Below are 19591 nucleotides of genomic sequence, written 5' to 3' on the forward strand. Positions count from 1 at the left end.
CTTTAATTTCCATCTAAAAGATAAACAGTAGAGGCGGAATTTTTTTCTTATGTAACGCAAGTCCTTCAGCTGTGGAGACACCAAGCTCTTGACTGATAATTTATAAATAATTTCGATCTTATATCTACTTTTCGATAGATTATAATATATCCCCTAAAATCTTGTTAGCATACAACTGGACCAAGTGATTTATGTCGATGATTTTAACTCATAATGATAATAATCAATAATAACTTGAATGATAACATGACGAGATTTTGCGTAAAAACAGTATTCCAGAACAAATCTCACAAAGTTTACATTTAGTAACAGAGTAACAAATTATTGGAACAAATTAAAAAACAATATCAAACGTGCACCTAGTATAAATACTTTTAAGAACCTCATAGATAAACACGAGTTATTGACACGAAATATGACTTTGATGGATAAAATGACTGAGCTAGTCAACGACCTGACCAACAATGTAAAGGAGTAAATTTGAAGGCGCATAAAAAGCCAAAAATGGCTAAGTTGTATAAAACAACGCCCCAAATCCTGATCCCGAACAACAACAAAAGCACTGTGATTTATTTGCCCATCTCCAATGACTTTACCTTTGCTTCTCTCAGTCTGCACACCAATCCATATGGTCTCTTTGCCCAGACTCAAGGGCTTTCCACATTACAATGATACATGAATAATTGTAACTGAAAGTGTCGTCTGCTACACAGGAAGTTCGCTGACTTGATTTCGACCTCCCACATGCCACGTCATTGCGTAGTCCCGTGAACATTCGACACAATGACAAAGGTCAAAATTGTGAGAAACACGTGAGTAGTAATGTTGGCTCTGACCATTGTCTGTCATTTTCTGGTTAATTTCCGACTTTTGTATCTGCAATTCTGGGACCAATATTAGTATTATTTAGATGGATTTTGTAGAAACCAGTCCCACAGTATTTTACCTAAAACAACAACAACAACAAAACTTTTATTGTTTTAAGCACCGGAGAAAGCGTAGAATGATATACACTAATATCTCATTGTTAGTGTCTGTGGAGAAACTGAACCTCTTTCGGATGCAATAGTATGCGCGCTGTGCTACAGATAGATCTCGTAGATTTTAGAACAGGTCATACAGAACCCTGAAGCGTTACGGACGAAGGTGGGCGTTGGGGAGTGATCAGTGATCTGCGTCGGGTTGCATCGGGTTATGACAAAGTCAGGAAATTCCCGTTATGCATAAACTCACAACTGAGTGAGACATAACCGGTGGAACGGTAATAATTTTACTTTTTTCTTGTTCTGCATTCACTTTTCATTTTTTAGTGTCCTAAATTCTGGGTCCTATTTTAATATCAGCATCGTGCATATATTTGAAGCCACATTACAACTTAAGTAAATGTTTTGACTAATGTGTTTTTCGACTCAGTTTTGACATTTTGAAAAAAAGAAAGAAAGAAGATTCCGTCAATGTACTAATGTGCAGTTGTCTTAGCAGGTCTACAATGACGAGTCAACCATTATACCTCCCATTAATCCTGAAGTAAAGATGTTTTCATTATCATTCATTCATTGTATAATATTAAATGTGAACCCAAACATACTAGCAGTAGTACTAACCAACTGAGGCATCTCCCATTTTCTGAAATCTACACTGACATCATGCCAGTTAGAACTAGAATAAGCATACTGAAAATCAGTTTTCTTTCAAGTGCACTGCATGAATGAATATCACCCTTCTCTTTTTCTCCCTCCCTTTCCTTCTTTTTTTATTTTCAGAAAATAATACAGGCACACATACTTCAACACATTACCTGAGAACTGTGGGCCTTCATCACAGTGCTGTCAGGGGTTTACATGATGGGAGATCACGATCCAGAAACCACCAGCCTATACGGAACCTTGATGGCAGAAATGTCTGCCTTGTGGAAGCAGGAGCAGCTATGTGACGTTCATCTACAAGTCCACGACCGTGTCATCCCAGCCCATCGAGTGGTGTTGGCAGCCCTCAGTCCCTACTTCCGTGCCATGTTCTGCTCACAGTTGACAGAAAGTCAGCAATCTCATATAACTATCCAAGGATTTAGCCCAGCCATCGTTCAGATGGTGGTAGAGTATGCATACACTGCTGTCATACATCTCACTGAAGACAACATACAAATGGTTCTCCACGCAGCATCTGTCATGCAGATAGGAACTTTAGAGTCCAAATGCACCAACTTTCTGATAGAACAGTTGCACCCATCAAACTGTTTAGGGATACGGGACTGTGCTCAGTCGTTGGGCTGCAAGAGGCTCCATGCCGCAGCGGACAGCTTCTGTCAGGACAATTTCTTTGAGGTGTCCCAGAATGAGGAGTTCCTGCAGTTGTCTCCTAGTCAAGTTTTAAACCTGGTGGCTCGTGATGCTTTAAAGGTAAGTGAAACTGAATTTTGCAAAATTACACGAGATAAATAGATAGATAGACACTAGGACAGATGGATGGGATGACAGACAGACAAAAGACACAGCCAGCCAGGCAGACAGATACAGGTAGATCTTTCTCTGACAAAGAATGAATAATTGTCATTGTAGTTTTTGACACATGATAAGCAGGTTTGAACCTGCTGAGGACCAGGTTGGGAAAAGAAAAAAAAGGCAGCAATATAACTATCACAAGGGAATCCAAGAGTCATGACCTGGGTGCAGCCAGGCCCCCTTAGAATGTAAGGAGCTACGGGCAGAAACACTTGACTGGCGGGTGGGGGTGGGGGGGGCTTCTTCTCTGAAGACCTTGTAGTTTCCAGCTCTCCCTAGAGTTTCTTATTACAGGATAAGCAACATAGTCATCAAAATGTAATGTGTATCACTAGAAGAAAGCAGATATATCTTAACACTGTCTTTTATCAGTTTTAAGGGAAACAGAAAAAGCTTCCACATAAAAAAAAAGTCCTAACATTGGTTGTTGATAGGCTTGAGACTTGATGCAGGTAAAGAAAGAGGAAGATGTGTACACAGCAGTGATGCGCTGGCTGGATCACTCGCCAGAAGAGCGTGCTGAGGACACGGTGAAGATCATGGAGAAAGTCCGCCTGCCACTGGTCCGCTGGGAGTTTCTGATGGGCAAAGTCAGAACGCACAAGCTGTTCACCAACAATGAGCAGTGTCGCGAGTATCTACAGGTGTGGTTGATATTTAGTGTATATTTTGTACTTGCATTTCATTTTCTTTTCCAGGTATTTGTTTGTTTTACTTTTTGTTTTCCAGGTTCTTGCAGGACCAGTATTTACAGTGTTTCATATCTGACAAGCTTCTGTTGGGTCAGCTGGGCTCTAAGCAACAAAAGATAGACTATAGAGATAAAGAACCTTACTTTTTTGTTGTTGTTGCTTATGTGTATAAATGATTCAGGTTATATAATATTCTACTTACAAACTTGTCTCGGGTATCTCAAATGTCTGAATCTATGTGTATGAATTATGATGTATATATAAATGTGTCTTTGGTAAACTTTTAACAAATTAATTTTCTTTTCATTTATAACAACGATATTTGATTTCCGCATCTTTCAAGGTTGAGACTGAAAGTGGGATTTTTGAAATACATCCTTTCATCCTTCCTCATCATAATCATCAGCAGCATCATCAGTGCCATGTGATATAGAGTAGGCTTTTCAGGTACACCATTTTTCTGAATTGTCTTAGTTAAGACTTAACTGACCTTTCAGGAGTGCCCCAAACTTCTTGCTTTTGAGTTAGGCTAAGGCACTGATTGAAACATTGATATTAATCTGATGTTAGTTTCAATAATGATTTGCTGTGCTGTTTTTTGTTGTTGTTGTTGTTGTTTGTTTGTTTTTGTTTTTTTTTAACTTGAAAGATTTTCTAGAATAGATTTATGTGTTCTACAAGGATATATTGAATCATTGTTCTTAGTTTGTGTTCCTTTTATAATGTAAATTGAAAGTTATTGACAAAAATACATGGAACTTAAGGTGATGTGTGTGTGTGTGTGTTTTCTTCAGTTTAACGTCTATTCACTATAAATGTTTTTAGACGGAAAGGAGTAAAGTAGTGTATAAAGGAAAGGGAATGTATGTGAATATTAGTGTGTAAAAAAAAAAAAGAAAAAAAAAAAAAAAGTTCATGTTATGTATCAGAGGAAAAGTATATTATAAGAAAAAGTCTAAAGAGGTGGTGTGTATTGAATGAGTTGTCATGGGAAGGAGAATATGTATATGCATATCAACAAGTATTAACCTACAACAATGTAAATATAATTAACAGTATTAAATATAATGCATCAAAGGAGGATACCAACTGGACTGGAGTTTAAAATTTCTGAAAACATTCTAAGCAATGAATAATCATTCAAAATCTTTTTCTTTTCTTTTTTTTTTCATGACAGCAAGCCCGTGCATTCCAGTCAAGTCTTTTCCATCCTGATCTGAACAACTTTGCCTTCAATGAAGCAGTTCTTCTGGCTCAGCCTCGCATTGGATTTGGAACCACTGATTTTCTGCACGCCGTTGGTAAGCTGATCAGCTGGACAGTTTCACTCAGTGAGAATCAGACAGCTCATGTTTCAGTCCATTGTACAGTAGATGGGACCACTCATTTTCCCATGTGTTATTGGCTATTTCTTGTCTCAAACCAAAGACAAGGTTAACAAGGATAGAACATACACACAATTTCAGATCAGTATCTAAAATAGCTTCTGAGATAATTATATCCTTGTTTCAATGTTTGTATTTCATGTATTAACGTGCGTTCAATCATTTTGTGACAGAAATTTATTTTCAGACTTGCCATGTGTCCACTGTGTTATATACTATAGCTAGCCATGATTATGCTGAAAAAGTAAATAATTGATATGATCAGTCCCCCTCAGTACTTCAAATAACAGTCAATCCATTCTCTGTTAGAACTGTCAGTGCCACAGACTCGAGTTATTATTATGCAAGTGCATTCCCAGAATCAGTATTGTTACTTAAAAATTTAAGTTGATTTACTAGGAAGTTAAAGAGTAGTATGACAAGAAACTAAACCATTAATTGAGTAAAAGTATGCATTTATGGGAGACCCTAAATATATATAATGAAATAATAAATGTGATGTGGTCTTTCACTAAGGGCCCTCAGTTTCTATGCGTTATCTCATTTTCAAAGGGTTGATCAGTACTGTCTTTAACATCAGTATTGATGAAGACCTTGGTTAAAATTAAAGTATGAAGCCCTGTGACAGTGATAATCCAAGGGAAAATGGCTGAACAGAGCTCTTTGAAATTCTGTTTTTTTGTAGGTTTTTTTGTTGTATTTGCCAGTTTACTGGTGATAGTTTATTTATTTTTTTTAAAAGGAAGAAAAAAGCATATATGAGTTGGTGCTTCTGTGATGGATTTTTACCTCTTTTTTCATAGCTATGATAGTGTTTGGTATCTTCTTTTTTTGCTCTGGTGTAGAAATTAGAACTGTTCAGGAATAGAAAATATTGTTTATGTGTTATGTTTCAGTTTAAGTTTCTCAAGGAGGTGTCACTGCGTTCGGACAAATTTGTATTTGTATTTGTATTTCTTTTTATCACATCAGATTTCTCTGTGTGGAATTCGGGCTGCTCTCCCCAGGGAGAGCGCGTCGCTACACTACAGTGCCACCCATTTTTTTTTTTTTTTCCTGCGTGTAGTTTTATTTGTTTTTCCTATCAAAGTGGATTTTTCTACAGAATTTTGCCAGAAACAACCCTTTTGTTGCCGTGGGTTCTTTTACGTGCGCTAAACGGGACCTCGGTTTATCGTCTCATCCAAATGACTAGCGTTCAGACAACCACTCAAGGTCTAGTGGAGGGGGAGAAAATATTGTCGGCTGAACCGTGATTCAAACCAGCGCGCTCAGATTCTCTCGCTTCCTAGGTGGACGCGTTACCTCTAGGCCATCACTCCACTATACACTACACATCATCTGCAAGGCAGATGCCAGACTGCAGCATTAGCCAATGCTAGTCAGGCCTTGTTTGCACGTTTATATATATATTTGCGTACCTATCAGAGAGGATTTCGTGTACAGAATTTTGCCAGATGACAAAACATTTTTTTGCCATGGGTACTTTTTCAGTGCATGAAGTACATGCTGCTGCATACAGGACCTCAGTTTATTGTCTCATCCAAATGACTAGACACTCAGTTTGATGTCTACAGTGACGGGCGCAATAGCCGAGTGGTTAAAGCGTTGGACTGTCAATCTGAGGGTCCCGGGTTCAAATCACGGTGACGGCGCCTGGTGGGTAAAGGGTGGAGATTTTTACGATCTCCCAGGTCAACATATGTGCAGACCTGCTAGTACCTGAACCCCCTTCATGTGTATATGCAAGCAGAAGATCAAATACGCACATTAAAGATCCTGTAATCCATGTCAGCGTTTGGTGGGTTATGGAAACAAGAACATACCCAGCATGCACACCCCCGAAAACGGAGTATAGCTGCCTACATGGTGGGGTAAAAACAGTCATACACGTAAAAGCCCACTCGTGTGCATACGAGTGAATGCAGAAGAAGAAGAAGTCTGCAGTGTGGGAAAAAGGGCAAGAGTGGGAAAAGAACCCAGACCCTCACAGACGCTATTCGCAGATAAGCGTTTTTACCCTTCTTCCTGCATCAGTGCTTGTGTTAAGTATTGTGACTGATGATGTCCGCAGACACAACTTTCCCAAGTTTTGCCATTTTTCAATTAGCCAGTGGAATTACTCCCTCAGTCCCTGCAGATTCTGTTGTCCTCTCTGGATGCATGGATTTACACTAGCCTTTAAGTGAACAGGGCCATGGCCAAATGGGTCCCGGTGATACCAGCTGTTCTGATTTAATTATATTTTGTTTGTATGCATAATAATTTTTTTTTTTCTCAAGGCCTGACTAAGCGCATTGGGCTGCGCCGCTGGTCAGGCATCTGCTTGGCAGATGTGGTGTAGCGTATATGGATTTGTCCGAACGCAGTGACGCCTCCTTGAGCTACTGAAACTGAAACTGTATGCATAGCATTTTGGGTTTGTGTGTGTGTGTGTGTGCGTATGTGTTTGTGTGTGTGTTCTGATCAGTATGTTATCTTATGTGTGAAAGGAGGTGAAGCAGCCAGCCGAGAATTGCTACCTATTTTGGAAGGATACAACCCCTTGAACAACACCACAAAACAGTTTGCTTCCATGCCGAACGCTCGACGTAGTCTTGGTGTGGTGATGATGGACAACGTGATCTATGCCATTGGCGGATCGGATGGTGCCACTGCTGTCAGAACTGTGGAGGTATGATAATGATGATAATAAAGATAATGATAATGTGAATGTGTATAGAAAGATGAGGATGATGAGATTGTGTATTGTGCCTATTCTCCAAACAGTGCTCTAGATGCCTTGCAGAAAGTGGTATACACACACATGCGCACATACACACACACACACACACACAGAGGCATGCATGCATACAAACAAACACACGTACAAACAATGCGCACATGCAAGCTTGCACACACAAGCATTCACACAGTGCGTCAAAGATATGTTAAAAGTCGTTCAGCTGGCCCTCTCTGGAGAAGCAACACGAGTCCTCCAGGCTCTTGATGCTGTACAAAATCTGCACTGGTCAGTCAAGCCCTCTCCACATGCACACAGAATTTGGCATTGGACAGAGTGGAGAGTGCCCTTGTGGTGAGGGACCAATGACAACCGACCACATCCTTCAAGACTGTATGACGCATGCAGCATCCAGGAGGAAGTACTGACCAACACCGACAGCAGTGGAAGCCAAGTTGTACGGCACCCTGGAGGAGCTGTGACGGACGGCAGCCTTCATCGAGGACACCGGGCTGCTCATCTAACGGGAGGCGAACGAGGAAGAAGAAAAAGTCAAGCCCACTGTCCAGACCTCAAACGGAAACTCATCCCACTGCTGTCTCACCAGCGCCGAGGACACAACCAACAGTTTTCTATCATCACCACCAGAACACAGTACAGAGGCTCTTCATTTTTGCCTAGGACCATCAGAGACTGGAACTGTCTGCCCCAAGAAGCTGTGGAGGCCAAAACATTTGACACTTTTGTGTCAAGGGTCCCACACCCACACCACCTCCCCCACCCCATCCCCACCTCCCCCACCCTAATCCCGTATCCGGCTACCTTCTGTACCTCCCCACTCCCCCACCCCCATACCCCTGAACAGCAGTGGAGTAATACCATCTTTACCTCTGCCTCTTCTTCACATCATCAATGAACATTAAGTGCACAATATTAGCAGCGACACCCCCCCCCACCCCCCACCCCCAGTTTTAGGTGCCAGGATAATCAACACGTTTGATTGTGGGCCCTCAACTACGAAGAAGAAGAAGACACATGCATGCAAATATGTACGCGCACACACACGCAGTTACTCTAACACCACCATCACAACACCACACACCAACACCTAGAGATCCGATGACAGCAGATTTGTAGAGATGTGTTTTGAGGCCAGATATGTCTATCTATTAGATGTGTTTTGAGTACACTGGCAAAACTTTTCTTATCTCTTTTTTCATCTTTGTAGTGTGATTTCATAGGAATTTAGTTGTGTGTTGTTTTATTCAGTTCTTGTGTGAGAGAGAAAACAAAATGTATGACTTATTCTTCCCCTGTTGCAAGTATTTTAATTTTTGGTCATATTTGCTCTGGTGGCACTTTTCTAAAGAGATCATCGCTCTATTTGTGAAAAACACAGTGAATTGTGGCGGTGTTTGTTCACTGATCTTTGTACACCCCTGCATATTGCACACAGGGCAAGACAAGATAATAAGGTAATAAATTAAAAGAGGTGGGAGGAGTTATAGAGTGAACTCCAGACACTCTGGACACACTGCAACAGACGGTTGACGGACTGACATTCTACAAGACAAGAAACATCCGTTGAGGAAAGATTTTGACAGTTGTATGACTGACCGCAGTGGCAGGTTGAGTACACCGAGGGCAAGGACAACCAGATATTCAAACTGGTTTGTTATTGTACCATGAGCCATCTCTGTGTGCAACAGTGGTAGAAAAAATAGAGCTGGGTGAGTGTGTATGTGTGTGTGCGCGCACGTGTGTGTAGTGAAAGATGGAGGGGAACTATGTTCAGAAATGTATGATTTTTCCCCCTTGAATTTTTATACTGTTATTGTCCTTTGTAAGAAAAAAAAGATATGTGCGCGTCTGTATGTCTGTGTTTTCTCACCATTGCATTCACATGATTCTTGATGTGTGTTTTGGTAGGAAGAAATTTCCCCTGTGAGGAAATATTGTATTGCATTGTATATTATGTGTACAACATGGAGAAGGATGCCTCAAGCTTTCACGCACCAAACAGGGGTGAATCCTGCACTGCATCTTATTGTATTGTAGGCATACAACATGGAGAAGGACACCTGGAGTACATGTGCACCCATGTGCAAAACTCGCACCAGTGTGATGGTGGCTGCCATGGAGGGGCGGGTGTTTGCCATTGGAGGACACGACGGCCAGCGAGCCCTGTCCTCTGTGGAGGTGTATGATGTGGAGATCAACTGCTGGGAAAACAGCGCAGGTAACAACAGATCTGTGCTCCCTGAGGACAGGTTGTAAAAGAATTTTATTTATCATGATTTTTTAAAAAATATGATTTCACTTGAACAACACAGTCACAGAGATAGTGGGAACAACCATGTCGACAAATCATTAAGATTTTTTTTTTAAACTATAAAATTCTGTTTGATTTGAACAACAATCATACAGATAGTAGTAATGACCATGCCAACAAATCATCAGATAAAACAACCACAAGAAAAATTCAAAAGACATCAAGGATTTGATGAAAAAAAAAGATAAAGCATGCACACACACACGCATACGCACATGCACACGCACACACACACACATGCATACAAAAGAAAAAACCCAGTAAACAACCAACCAAACATAAAAACTGTGCATTGAAATGTTATCTTGTACATGAAATAATGAACATGTTATTTTTGTGAAATTATTTTTCAGCATTACCTACACATGCATCAAATATATTTTGGTGTCATATACTGTACCATGTCAAACTGATGCAAACTAGCCTATCGGTTTGCTCTGCTTGGCCAAATTTCTCACGGTTAACAGTGCCCGATCTGCTCTTAGCCAATCAAACACCTCACACATGCATCAAATATATATTGATCTCAATGTGCATAACCCATTCTTTTTTTTTTCTTTTGAAATAGTATGGTTTCTTTTTAGTTTTTTTTCAGTTTCAGTTTTATATCCTTATAGTAAGAGAACAGAGATAGTAAGAGAAAAGTTTGTCAGAACCATAGTTCCAGTGCTTGCTTAATAAGAGAACACAGAAACCAGCACCAGTTCAGAGTTGAAGTGCACATGTTATTCAGTTATTTGATTTTATTGTCGATCTTGTACAGTGATAAATATATAGAGATACAGACATTACATGCAAATATACAAGCATGTATGTCATATACATAAATATACACATATCCATACACGCACATGCATTCATGTATAAATGCACACAATACATAGTAACATACATACACAAACATATGTACGTCATCATACATATTATTTCAGAATACAACAGCGATGTGGCTGCAAAACAGTAACAAAAAAGTGATGCCAGGGGAAATAGTTTGACTTGTATAGTTATGTGTTATATTTAGTTTTAAGTGTCATGTATTGCTGTTGTTGCACAGCCTGGTTAAAATGGAAGGAGATATTCTTCCATGTGATGTGATGACAGTATCAAACCAGAGTCAGTTATGTGCGCAAAAAAACAGGCATAACCAGCTGCTGTGGTGAAATGTTAGTGTCGCAGACAGACTAGGAGGAAGTGTGTTCGAGCCTCATCACTTTTTTTTTTTTTTTTTTTTTTTTTTTTTCAGACTGTGGCTGGCTCCTATCCAGAGTTGCTTATGCTTTGGGCTGAAATGGAAATAATGGGACTACACAGCCTAGGGTCATAGCTCAAATTTTCCTGCTGCTTTTCGGATTCACCCACCTGTATTCTCGGAAATTTAGAGGTGGCATGCTGAAACAAAATCTGAGTTGAAATCTGGCCTCAAAACACAAACGTGTGGATCTGCTTTCAGGGATGTTTAGGTTCAGGGGTGTGGTGAGTGTATGAGTGTGTGTGTGGTTCGTCATTGGCACATTCCAATTGTCTTGCATGTAAGCCTTGGTTGCAGTGCACTGGGTTGTCAGTTATGTAGCCATTTCATCACCCCCCCCCCCCACTCCCCCCACTCCTACATTGATGTTAATTGTCAGCACTTTCTGCGCCTGTGCTAAGGAGGTAGAATGCATCATAAATACCTGTTATTCATATTATCATTATGTTCACCATTTTTAACAGTTAGGTATTAACACCTGCAGGAATCATACTGTCTTATTTTCTTGACTGAAGTATAATAAAGTACTAATTTCTATGGGGTTTTTTTGTGTGTTTTTACAGAACTTCAGACACCTCGAAGCATGGGATCAGCTGTGTGTTTGAAGAACCAGTTGTATGTCATGGGAGGGTATGATGGAAATACTGATCTTCACTCTGCAGAAAAATATGATATGTTGGTAAGTTTTATGGTTTTTAACATTTATCAGAGTGTAGAAAAAATATGTGAGTGTATCTTTGTACATTCATGCACACATCAATGCATAGGCAAATGTGCAACTATTTTTATTCATGTGTGTTTGTTTGTTCCTTGTGTGCACTTGCATCCATGTAAAATTCAATCTTGATTTGTCACTGTCATTGTCTTGAAAGTGACTTCGTGTGCTTCTACAGTCCGTGGGTGATGGTAAAATTAGAGCTGAATCTTTTGTTGATCATTTGGTTAGTAATCTGATTTTGGCAGGATAATTCAAAGGAAGCAAAAAAAACAAACAACCAAACAAAAAAAAACAACAACAAGTGTTCTTCACTATAGAGCTACTTGGTTAAAGAAAAGGGTGCACAAAAGGATGTTAATGTTGATTAGTGGAAAACATTTGTACATTTGAGTGTGGTTTCCTGGGGAAATGTTCATTGTACATTCTACCAAAGATTGATTTAGTTTAATGTGATGTGCTGTTCTTTGTAAGAAAAAAAGCTTGCATACATGTGTGTTGTGAGTGAGTAAGTGTGCGTGTGACTGAAGGTGTGTGTGTGTGTATGTGTGTGTGTGTGAGTGTGTGTGTGTGAGAGAGAGAGACTGTGTGTCTGTGTGTGTGTAAGTGTATGAGAGGCACGCGGGGAGAAGTGTGTGTGTTGGGGGTGAGGGGCAGCTTGGGTGTGAGCTGTTTGTTTTATTTGTATATTGTTTTATTTTCTTTGATCTTGTTTCACTGGATTGAGTGGTATACATTTCTTTGTGTGCAGACACAACATTGGCTGTTTTGTTTGTTTTTTTTATTTTGTTTTCTCTCATCTGTTTCATTGCATTTATCTGTGTACATTTATTTCTGTGTGTGCAGACTCGACACTGGGTGGCTATAGCGAGTATGCATGAATCTAGGTCCATGTGTGACGCTGCCATATTGGATGGTCACATCATTGTTGTCGGAGGCAGCAGCGAGAACCAGTGGTGAGTAGACTTGTTCTTTTTTGTTGTTGTTGTTAATTTCCCAGGAAAACGTTCACATATGTTATATTTGTTAGCATGAGATTGTTTTGTTTTCTAATAGTTGAAAAAAGAGGGGAAAGAAAGAACAGGGGCCAGGTTATGTGATATGAACCTTGGAAAATCAAACTGTTTCATTCCAAACATTTGCATCTGTCCGTGCTGATAGTCTGGAATACTTTTTTTTACCTGCCTGCCTGGATTTGCCTGTACCTGTTGGAGTGTGTGTATACAAATTGGTTTCATCGACACATTTCTGAGTATCATCTACAAAAAGAGAGAAAAAGTCAGTGCAGTCTGTGCTCTGTGGGTCTGTTTTTTCAGTCCACTGTTGTAGAAGTCGGCAATAACAGGCTTAATGTTGTTTGTTAGCGCTACATTGATCCTCTCAAACACAGCAAGGCCACACCCTCTCAGCATCCGCCCCACTCCTCTGTCCTCTCTCTGACCCAGTACAGTTACCCTCAGTCCCCTCACCCTATTTCTGCCTCTACACCTCATCTGCGCTGGCTCAGGGCCAAGAATGTGGCTCTCAATGTGTCCTGCTATTTCAGTCACAGTACTGTCAGTCATGTGGGTGGGATCTGCTCTGTCCAGCTGACATCACTCACTGTTCATCGATCTTGCCAGTCTCTTCAGTGTCCCCATTATTTTCTGTTGAATCGGCTGATAAAAGTTCATCACTGTCTTCTTCTTCAAGTTGACACTTTAATTCTTTCTGATCATCAGCTAAAGAAAGCAGTTCTAGTCGTTTAGGTGCATTTCAGTCATGCAGCTTGAGTCAGGTGTCACCATTTTGCTGAGCATGCTATAAGTGAGTCAAAACACAGCAAGTAACCCAACCAGATGGTTGAAATAAAGGATTACCTCATGACATAGGCTTGTTTTCTACTTCTAGCTAGCTGTCAATAGAATTTGGAAATATTATCCAAGCTAAAGCTGCCAGTGTTTATGTCAACAAACTCAATACAAGCCAGGGAAAACAGTGCATTACTTTTGTATTTTATGGAGGTGTTAAACAAAGTATGTGGATTAATTCATATATGTTACACTGATCTGCTGTAAAAAAAAATTTTTTTTTTAAACCCAAAAAAACCGACTGACATGTAAAAAAAATGCATTTAAACATTTTTTGTGACAATGTACATGTATACATAACCCTGCACAAGCATCCTGCCAAACTCAAAACAGTAATTTATGTACCTACCCACACACACACACACACACACACACACAAAATACAAGCATCATACACAACACTCGACACACATAACATACATCACGTCTCTAATTACGGTTCTCAAAATCAGTCTCACCCTCCCCTCCACACACAACACCTCAACAGCATACACAGAAAACAGAATCAGGTGCACACTTGCACACATGGTGTTTTTGTTGTTGTTTTTTTTGTTTTTTGTTTTTTTGGCTTGAATTTGTACCAAGAATTTTTTTTGTTTTTTTTTCAAAGATAAGAACCAGTGTTCTTGTCAGTAGCCTGCAAATATATTGCTGAACGCTCAACTTCTATCAGAGATTGATATAAGCTTACAGTTGGACCAACAGCAAAGTGAAAGCTGTATAATCAACGGTTTCTCCATTGCAATGGGAATTCATCTACAGCTTAGTCTTATGTGAAGGACTATGACTCTGAAACTAGGAGGCAAGATTGCATCGGCTCTGAGCTCTGCAGCCATGGGGGCTAGCTGGCCTTTGGAGATCATCCCAACACCAACTGTCCTAAAGCCCTCATGGCCAAGTCTGGGGATGTAACTTGGGCAAGACTCTCTTCACTATAATCATATTCTAGCCCAGATAGATGGGACAGCAGTTGCATCATTTGCTGTTCTGATTAGTTATATTCAGACACAATTTGCATACAAACATGTTTTTTAGCTGGTTTTTGTGTGTTTGCAGTTTGTCCAGTGCTGAAATGTACACCCCTGATGCTGACCAGTGGACAGTGCTGCAGTATCTGAGCATCCCCCGCCGAGGCCTTGGGGTGGCAGTGCTGGGGGATGCTGTGTACGCTGCCGGTGGCCACGATGGGAAGAACTACCTGACCTCCATAGAGAAGTACAACAAGAACACTCGGGCCTGGAGCGTCGTGGGACATTTGCAGCATCAGCGAGGAAGGTTTGGGTTTGTTTAATTAAAGTCTAAGGTTTGATTTAGAAACTTTTTTTGTACCACTGAAGAATGTGTGGACATGTTTGTCAGAAATGTTTAGTACTTACTGAAGGATGTGTGGAAATGTTTGTTGGAAAAGATAGCTACTGGAGAATATGTTGATATTTTTGTTACAAATGTTTGGTAATGAACAACTGTATGGACATGTTTTTGAGAAACATTTGGTAATACTGAAGAACATTGTGTACATATTCCTTAGAAATATTTAGAACTACTGAAGAATGTGTGGACATGTTTGTCAGAAATGTTTGGTACTACTGAAGAATATGTGGTCATGTTTGTTAGAAATGTTTATTACTACTGAAGAATGTGTGGGCATGTTTGTTATAAATGTTTGGCACTACTGAAGAATTTTTGGACGTGTTTGTTAGAAACTTTTGGTACTAATGAAGAACGTGTGGACATGTTTGTTAGAAATGTTTAGTGTCGCGTGTGACAGTTTAGTGACAGAAGGAAGGGAATTTTGGTCAACTTGACCCCTCGAATATGTCTGATTTTCGTTTTTTTTCCCTTCTTTCTTTCTTTCAGTGTGTGCGTGCATGTGTGTGTGCATGTTTACGTGTGCGTTGAGTGTGTGTTCCTTCCCTCCCTCGTAGTCAGTTCAGGTTGTTGTTTTCTTTTTCTCATGCATGTATACCAGCACGTTAAGCTGAGCTGCAGGTTTGATGAAAAGCTCACCTGTTGATGTCGTGGGCATCAGAAGTTGTTTCAATCACTGGCAGTTGCACCCAGTCAGGGAGAGGTTTGTTTTTCCAGTCCTGCTCCTTTCATTTTGGAGTGAGGAGTTTTTTTTTGCCGATTCGGTTTGGTTTGGTTTGGGTCTGTGTCCGACCAGGAGGTCTGGAACTATGTTCCAATTCCAGGGATTTAATCTCCCTTATGTTTTTTTCCCTCACGAGCTCTTGAGCTCCGAAGAGTGTCAGACAATTCCTACAGTTTCCCTGGGTGCCTGATGTCCTCTCTGGAGTTTACGGTACTCCCGTGTATCGGCCATCTTCCCGGATGCTGCAGTCCCCTCTAGTGCCCGAGTGTGACCTGGCTACATCATCTGTGTTGTCCTCGCCCCGCGTAAACTACTGTCTCACTGGGGTGTGCTCGCCGTGTATCCCAACACTTCGGCTGCCTGCAGGGAGTCCAGGACTCTCAGTCTGCCGACATCTTGGCGGTTCGTACGTGCCTCAGACCACTGTGTTCAGGACCAATGCAAGCCCGACATGGACGGTAGAGGATGCGTGTGCATGTGTGAGAGAGTGCACAAGAGGGGTGAGTGTGTGTTCGAGCGAATGTGATTTTTTTTTTTTCCTCTTTAAAAACAACAAAGCTTGACATAGTGAGGCGAATTATGGGTAGTGGGTTAGTAAGATTGGGAGGGAGTGGGGGGGGGGAAATAGTTAAGGCCTCACTGCTGTTTCGGTTGTCAGTATGTCTGTGTCAGTGAGTGAATAAAGTTTTGTATTGTGTGTAATTTCTTGGTGTTGGCTGCACTTAACTGAGCGTGCGAGGATCCGGAGACCCATTTTTCTTAAATTTTCTTTTATTAGATTGCGTGGGGCCGGTCGGGTGGTAGGTGGGTCCTCAACCTTTACCAGTCACGTGACATTTAGAACTACTGAAGAATGTGTGGACATGTTGCATAGAAACGTTTGGTACTGATGAAGAATTTGTGGACATGTTTGTTAGAAATGTTTGGTACTACTGAAGAATTTGTGGACATGTTTGTTAGAAATGTTTAGAACTACTGAAGACTGTGTGGACATGTTAATTAGAAACGTTTGGTACAACTGAAGAATGTGTGGACATGTTGCTTAGAAATATTTGGTACTACTGAAGAATGTGTGCACATGTTTGTTAGAAATGTTTGATACTACTGAAGAATATGTGGACATGTTTGTTAGAAATGTTTGGTACTGAAGAATGTGTGGATATGTTTGTTAGAGACAAACAGTTTGTTGATATGTTTATCAGAAATGTTTGGTGTTTGGTACTGAAGAACATGTGGACATGTTTGCTTGACCTTGATAAAAGAAACCATTTTTCAGGTGACCTTTTCACTTCACTCCTAGATAATGGTATGATGGTGTCACAAGAAGATTTGATAACTTTGTTTTTGTTGAAGGCTGTGCATTCTTTGACTGACAGTATTTTGTCTGTCTATCCATGACAATATCTTCCCCCAAGATTTAATTCTCAAAGCCGCCGTCCTATTCCTAATTTTCCCTTTGAGAAACCCAGTGAGACGAGTTGGCCATGACGTCCTTCTGTTTGGAGTAGTTAGTTACAAGGATCCTGTGCATGTTCAATCAGAAGAGTTATTACCCAGCACCAAAAATTTGTCTTGGCAACACTGCAGGGTCTCCTCTGGTGTGTTGCTTCATGACTGCCTTACATTGATAGATACATCAGTTCTGCCCTGATAGCTCCATGGGCTCTCCGGCTGGAGGCATATTGTCAAAAGTACGCAGAAGGATACAGTGGTCCGCTCATCTTTCACCTCATGATCATCACACAGCTCCTTGCTTACAGTGTTCTAGCTGGTGTATATGGTGTTCCCTCTAGCTCCAGCTCCCGTAGATTTCACATCACAGCATTTAAGGCGTGTTGAATGTGTCACAAGATATGTCAAAATCTCCATCAGTGGATGGTTTGGGATGGCGCACCCAAATCCTCAGAAGACACTGGACCCGGCTTGCTGGCCAGGAACTTCCAGAACTCCAGGACCAAAAATACGACCATGACCTCCACTTGTTTTTCCGCCAATGTAGCGGGAAAACAGAACTCCAATTCCACAAATACAAGCATGACCTCTTCTTGTTTTTTGGCTAACGCACAGATGCAGTGTGGAACATAACAAGCTGTTCCAAATTCGTCCAGACCTGAAAGAGACTACCATTGGTGGTGAATAATCAAAAGAAACAGTCTGTGCTGTGCAGACCATGCTCGGGGCACACTTTTCTTACTTATTCTTACATATTAATAAAAATTCTGTGGCTGTTTACGCATTGCTTTCATAATGACCAATTTCCATTTCCCCTCATTCCCATGTATCTGGTCAGTTCATGTCAATCTTCAGAGTGGGCAGATTCACAGCAGTCACTGGTGTGAAGGTCAAGTGCTCACTCTAGCCAGCTCATGACAAAGTGACTGATGTCTCTGGGGTAGTTAGTTAGAAGGGTCCTGTGCATGTTCAGTCAGAAGAGTTACTACCCAGCACCAAAAATGTGTCTTGGCAACAGTGCAGGATATCGTCTGGTGTGTAGCTTAGTGACTGCCTCACATTGATCGATGCATGTGGACTGTCGGCACTGGGACTGGCCAGCAGCACTCATTGTACTATGATTTGGTCAGTGCGGAAACATGTTTGGCCACAGTACAGCACCACCACTGCTTCAGCTTCATCAGATCTTCACCTGACAGCGTCATGTGCTCTCTGACTGGAGGCAATTCGTCACTTTCGCAGAAGAATGCAGTGGTCTGCACATCTTTTACTGCATGATAATCACACAGCTCATTGCTGGCAATGTCCAAGCTGGTGGTGAGTATGGTGTTCCCTCTAGCTTCAACCCCCGTAGATTTCACTTCACAGGATGTGAGGCCATACTGAATGTGTATGAACAAAATGTCTAAATCTCCATCAGTGGATTGTTTGAGGTGGCGTGCCTAAACCTCAGAAGGCGTTTGACCCGGGTTATTGGCCAGGAACTTCCAGAACTCCAGTTATAAAGATATGATCATAACCTGCACTTGTTTTTTTCTGCCAGTGCAGCGGAAAAACAGATCTCCAGTTCCACAAATACCAGTACAAGTACATCGGGACATGGCTGTTTGCCAGGCAGATCTAGACACCATCATGGCTGTGTGTTACAAACATAAATGGAAACAAATCAGTTGTGACCTACAGCTGGAGTTGGCTGTGTGCCAGGCACATCTAGACACCATCATCACTGTGCCTGACCAACATTTAATGGATGCAGATCAGCTGTGACGTACAGCGGGTGTTGGCTGTGTGCCTGGTGATGTAGCTCAGTAACCAGATTGAATGCCAAGGCTCTGTCCACAGGGTTTCCATTTTCTTCCCGTTTTCTTCATTTAATATTGTAGCCTTGTCCAAATGCTTTTGTTTTTCTTTTTTTTTTTCTTCAAATTCTGTGGCTGTTTATCCATTGCTCTCATAATGACCGGTTTTCATTTCCTCTCCATTCCCATGCATCCGGTGAGTTCATGTCTATGAGTGGGCAGATTCACAGCACTCGCTGGTTTAATGGGGTCGATATCTCTGCTCCAGGGGAAGCACTCACTCTTGCCCACAGAGTGACTGATGTCACTCGGGTAGTCAGAAGGGTCTTGTGCATGTTCAGTCAGAAGAATTACTACCCAGCACCAGAAATGTGTCTCAGCAACAGTGCAAGTTCTCCTCTGGTGTGTTGCTTCATGACTGCCTCAGACTGATAGATGCATGTGGAAACACATTAGTTGTGACACACTTCTGGAGTTGGCTGTGTGCCAAGCAGATCTAGACAGCATCGTTGTTGTGTGTGACCAACATTTAATGGATACAAATCAGTTTGACATACAGCAGGAGTTGGCTGTGTTCCAGGCAGATCTAGATACCATCATCAGTGTGTGTGACCAAGATTTAATGGATACAAATGAGTTGTGAGTGCAGTGAGAGTAGGCTGTGTGCCTGGTGATGTAGCTCAACAAACAGATTGAATGCCAAGGCTTTGTCCAGAGGGTTTCCGTTTTTCCTGATTTGATACTGTAGCCAGTGTCCAATGGTAGTGGAAACAAATGAATTGTGACCTACAGCAGGAGTTGG

The 19591-nt window shown here is 41.2% G+C and overlaps 1 protein-coding gene across 2 annotated transcripts; it reads left to right on the plus strand.

Annotated features, from left to right (window-relative positions):
* Window positions 1-745: 745 nt before the first annotated feature.
* LOC143279330 (kelch-like protein 18) lies at window positions 746-16124 on the plus strand. Of its 2 annotated transcripts, none has more exons than XM_076583347.1 (9): window positions 746-812; window positions 1764-2399; window positions 2954-3145; window positions 4371-4494; window positions 7071-7252; window positions 9359-9539; window positions 11445-11560; window positions 12443-12552; window positions 14503-16124. In XM_076583347.1, the coding sequence occupies exons 2-9, from the start codon at window positions 1842-1844 to the stop codon at window positions 14735-14737; spliced, it is 1698 nt and encodes a 565-aa protein (XP_076439462.1). In that variant the 5' UTR covers window positions 746-812; window positions 1764-1841; the 3' UTR covers window positions 14738-16124. The 2 variants fall into 2 exon arrangements, with proteins under 2 accessions (XP_076439462.1, XP_076439464.1); XM_076583349.1 differs by lacking the exon at window positions 746-812 and adding an exon at window positions 970-1261.
* The last annotated feature ends 3467 nt before the right edge of the window (window positions 16125-19591 follow it).

Source organism: Babylonia areolata, chromosome 2, assembly GCF_041734735.1.
Source record: "Babylonia areolata isolate BAREFJ2019XMU chromosome 2, ASM4173473v1, whole genome shotgun sequence".
Classification (NCBI taxonomy): Eukaryota; Metazoa; Mollusca; class Gastropoda; order Neogastropoda; family Buccinidae; genus Babylonia; species Babylonia areolata.

Coding starts and splice junctions, on each gene's coding strand:
- LOC143279330 (XM_076583347.1), top strand. CDS start 1,842: ATGATGGGAGATCACGATCCAGAAACCACCAGCCTATACGGAACCTTG. Junction 3,146..4,370: donor AGTGTCGCGAGTATCTACAG/GTGTGGTTGATA, acceptor TTTTCATGACAG/CAAGCCCGTGCATTCCAGTC. Junction 11,561..12,442: donor CAGAAAAATATGATATGTTG/GTAAGTTTTATG, acceptor CTGTGTGTGCAG/ACTCGACACTGGGTGGCTAT.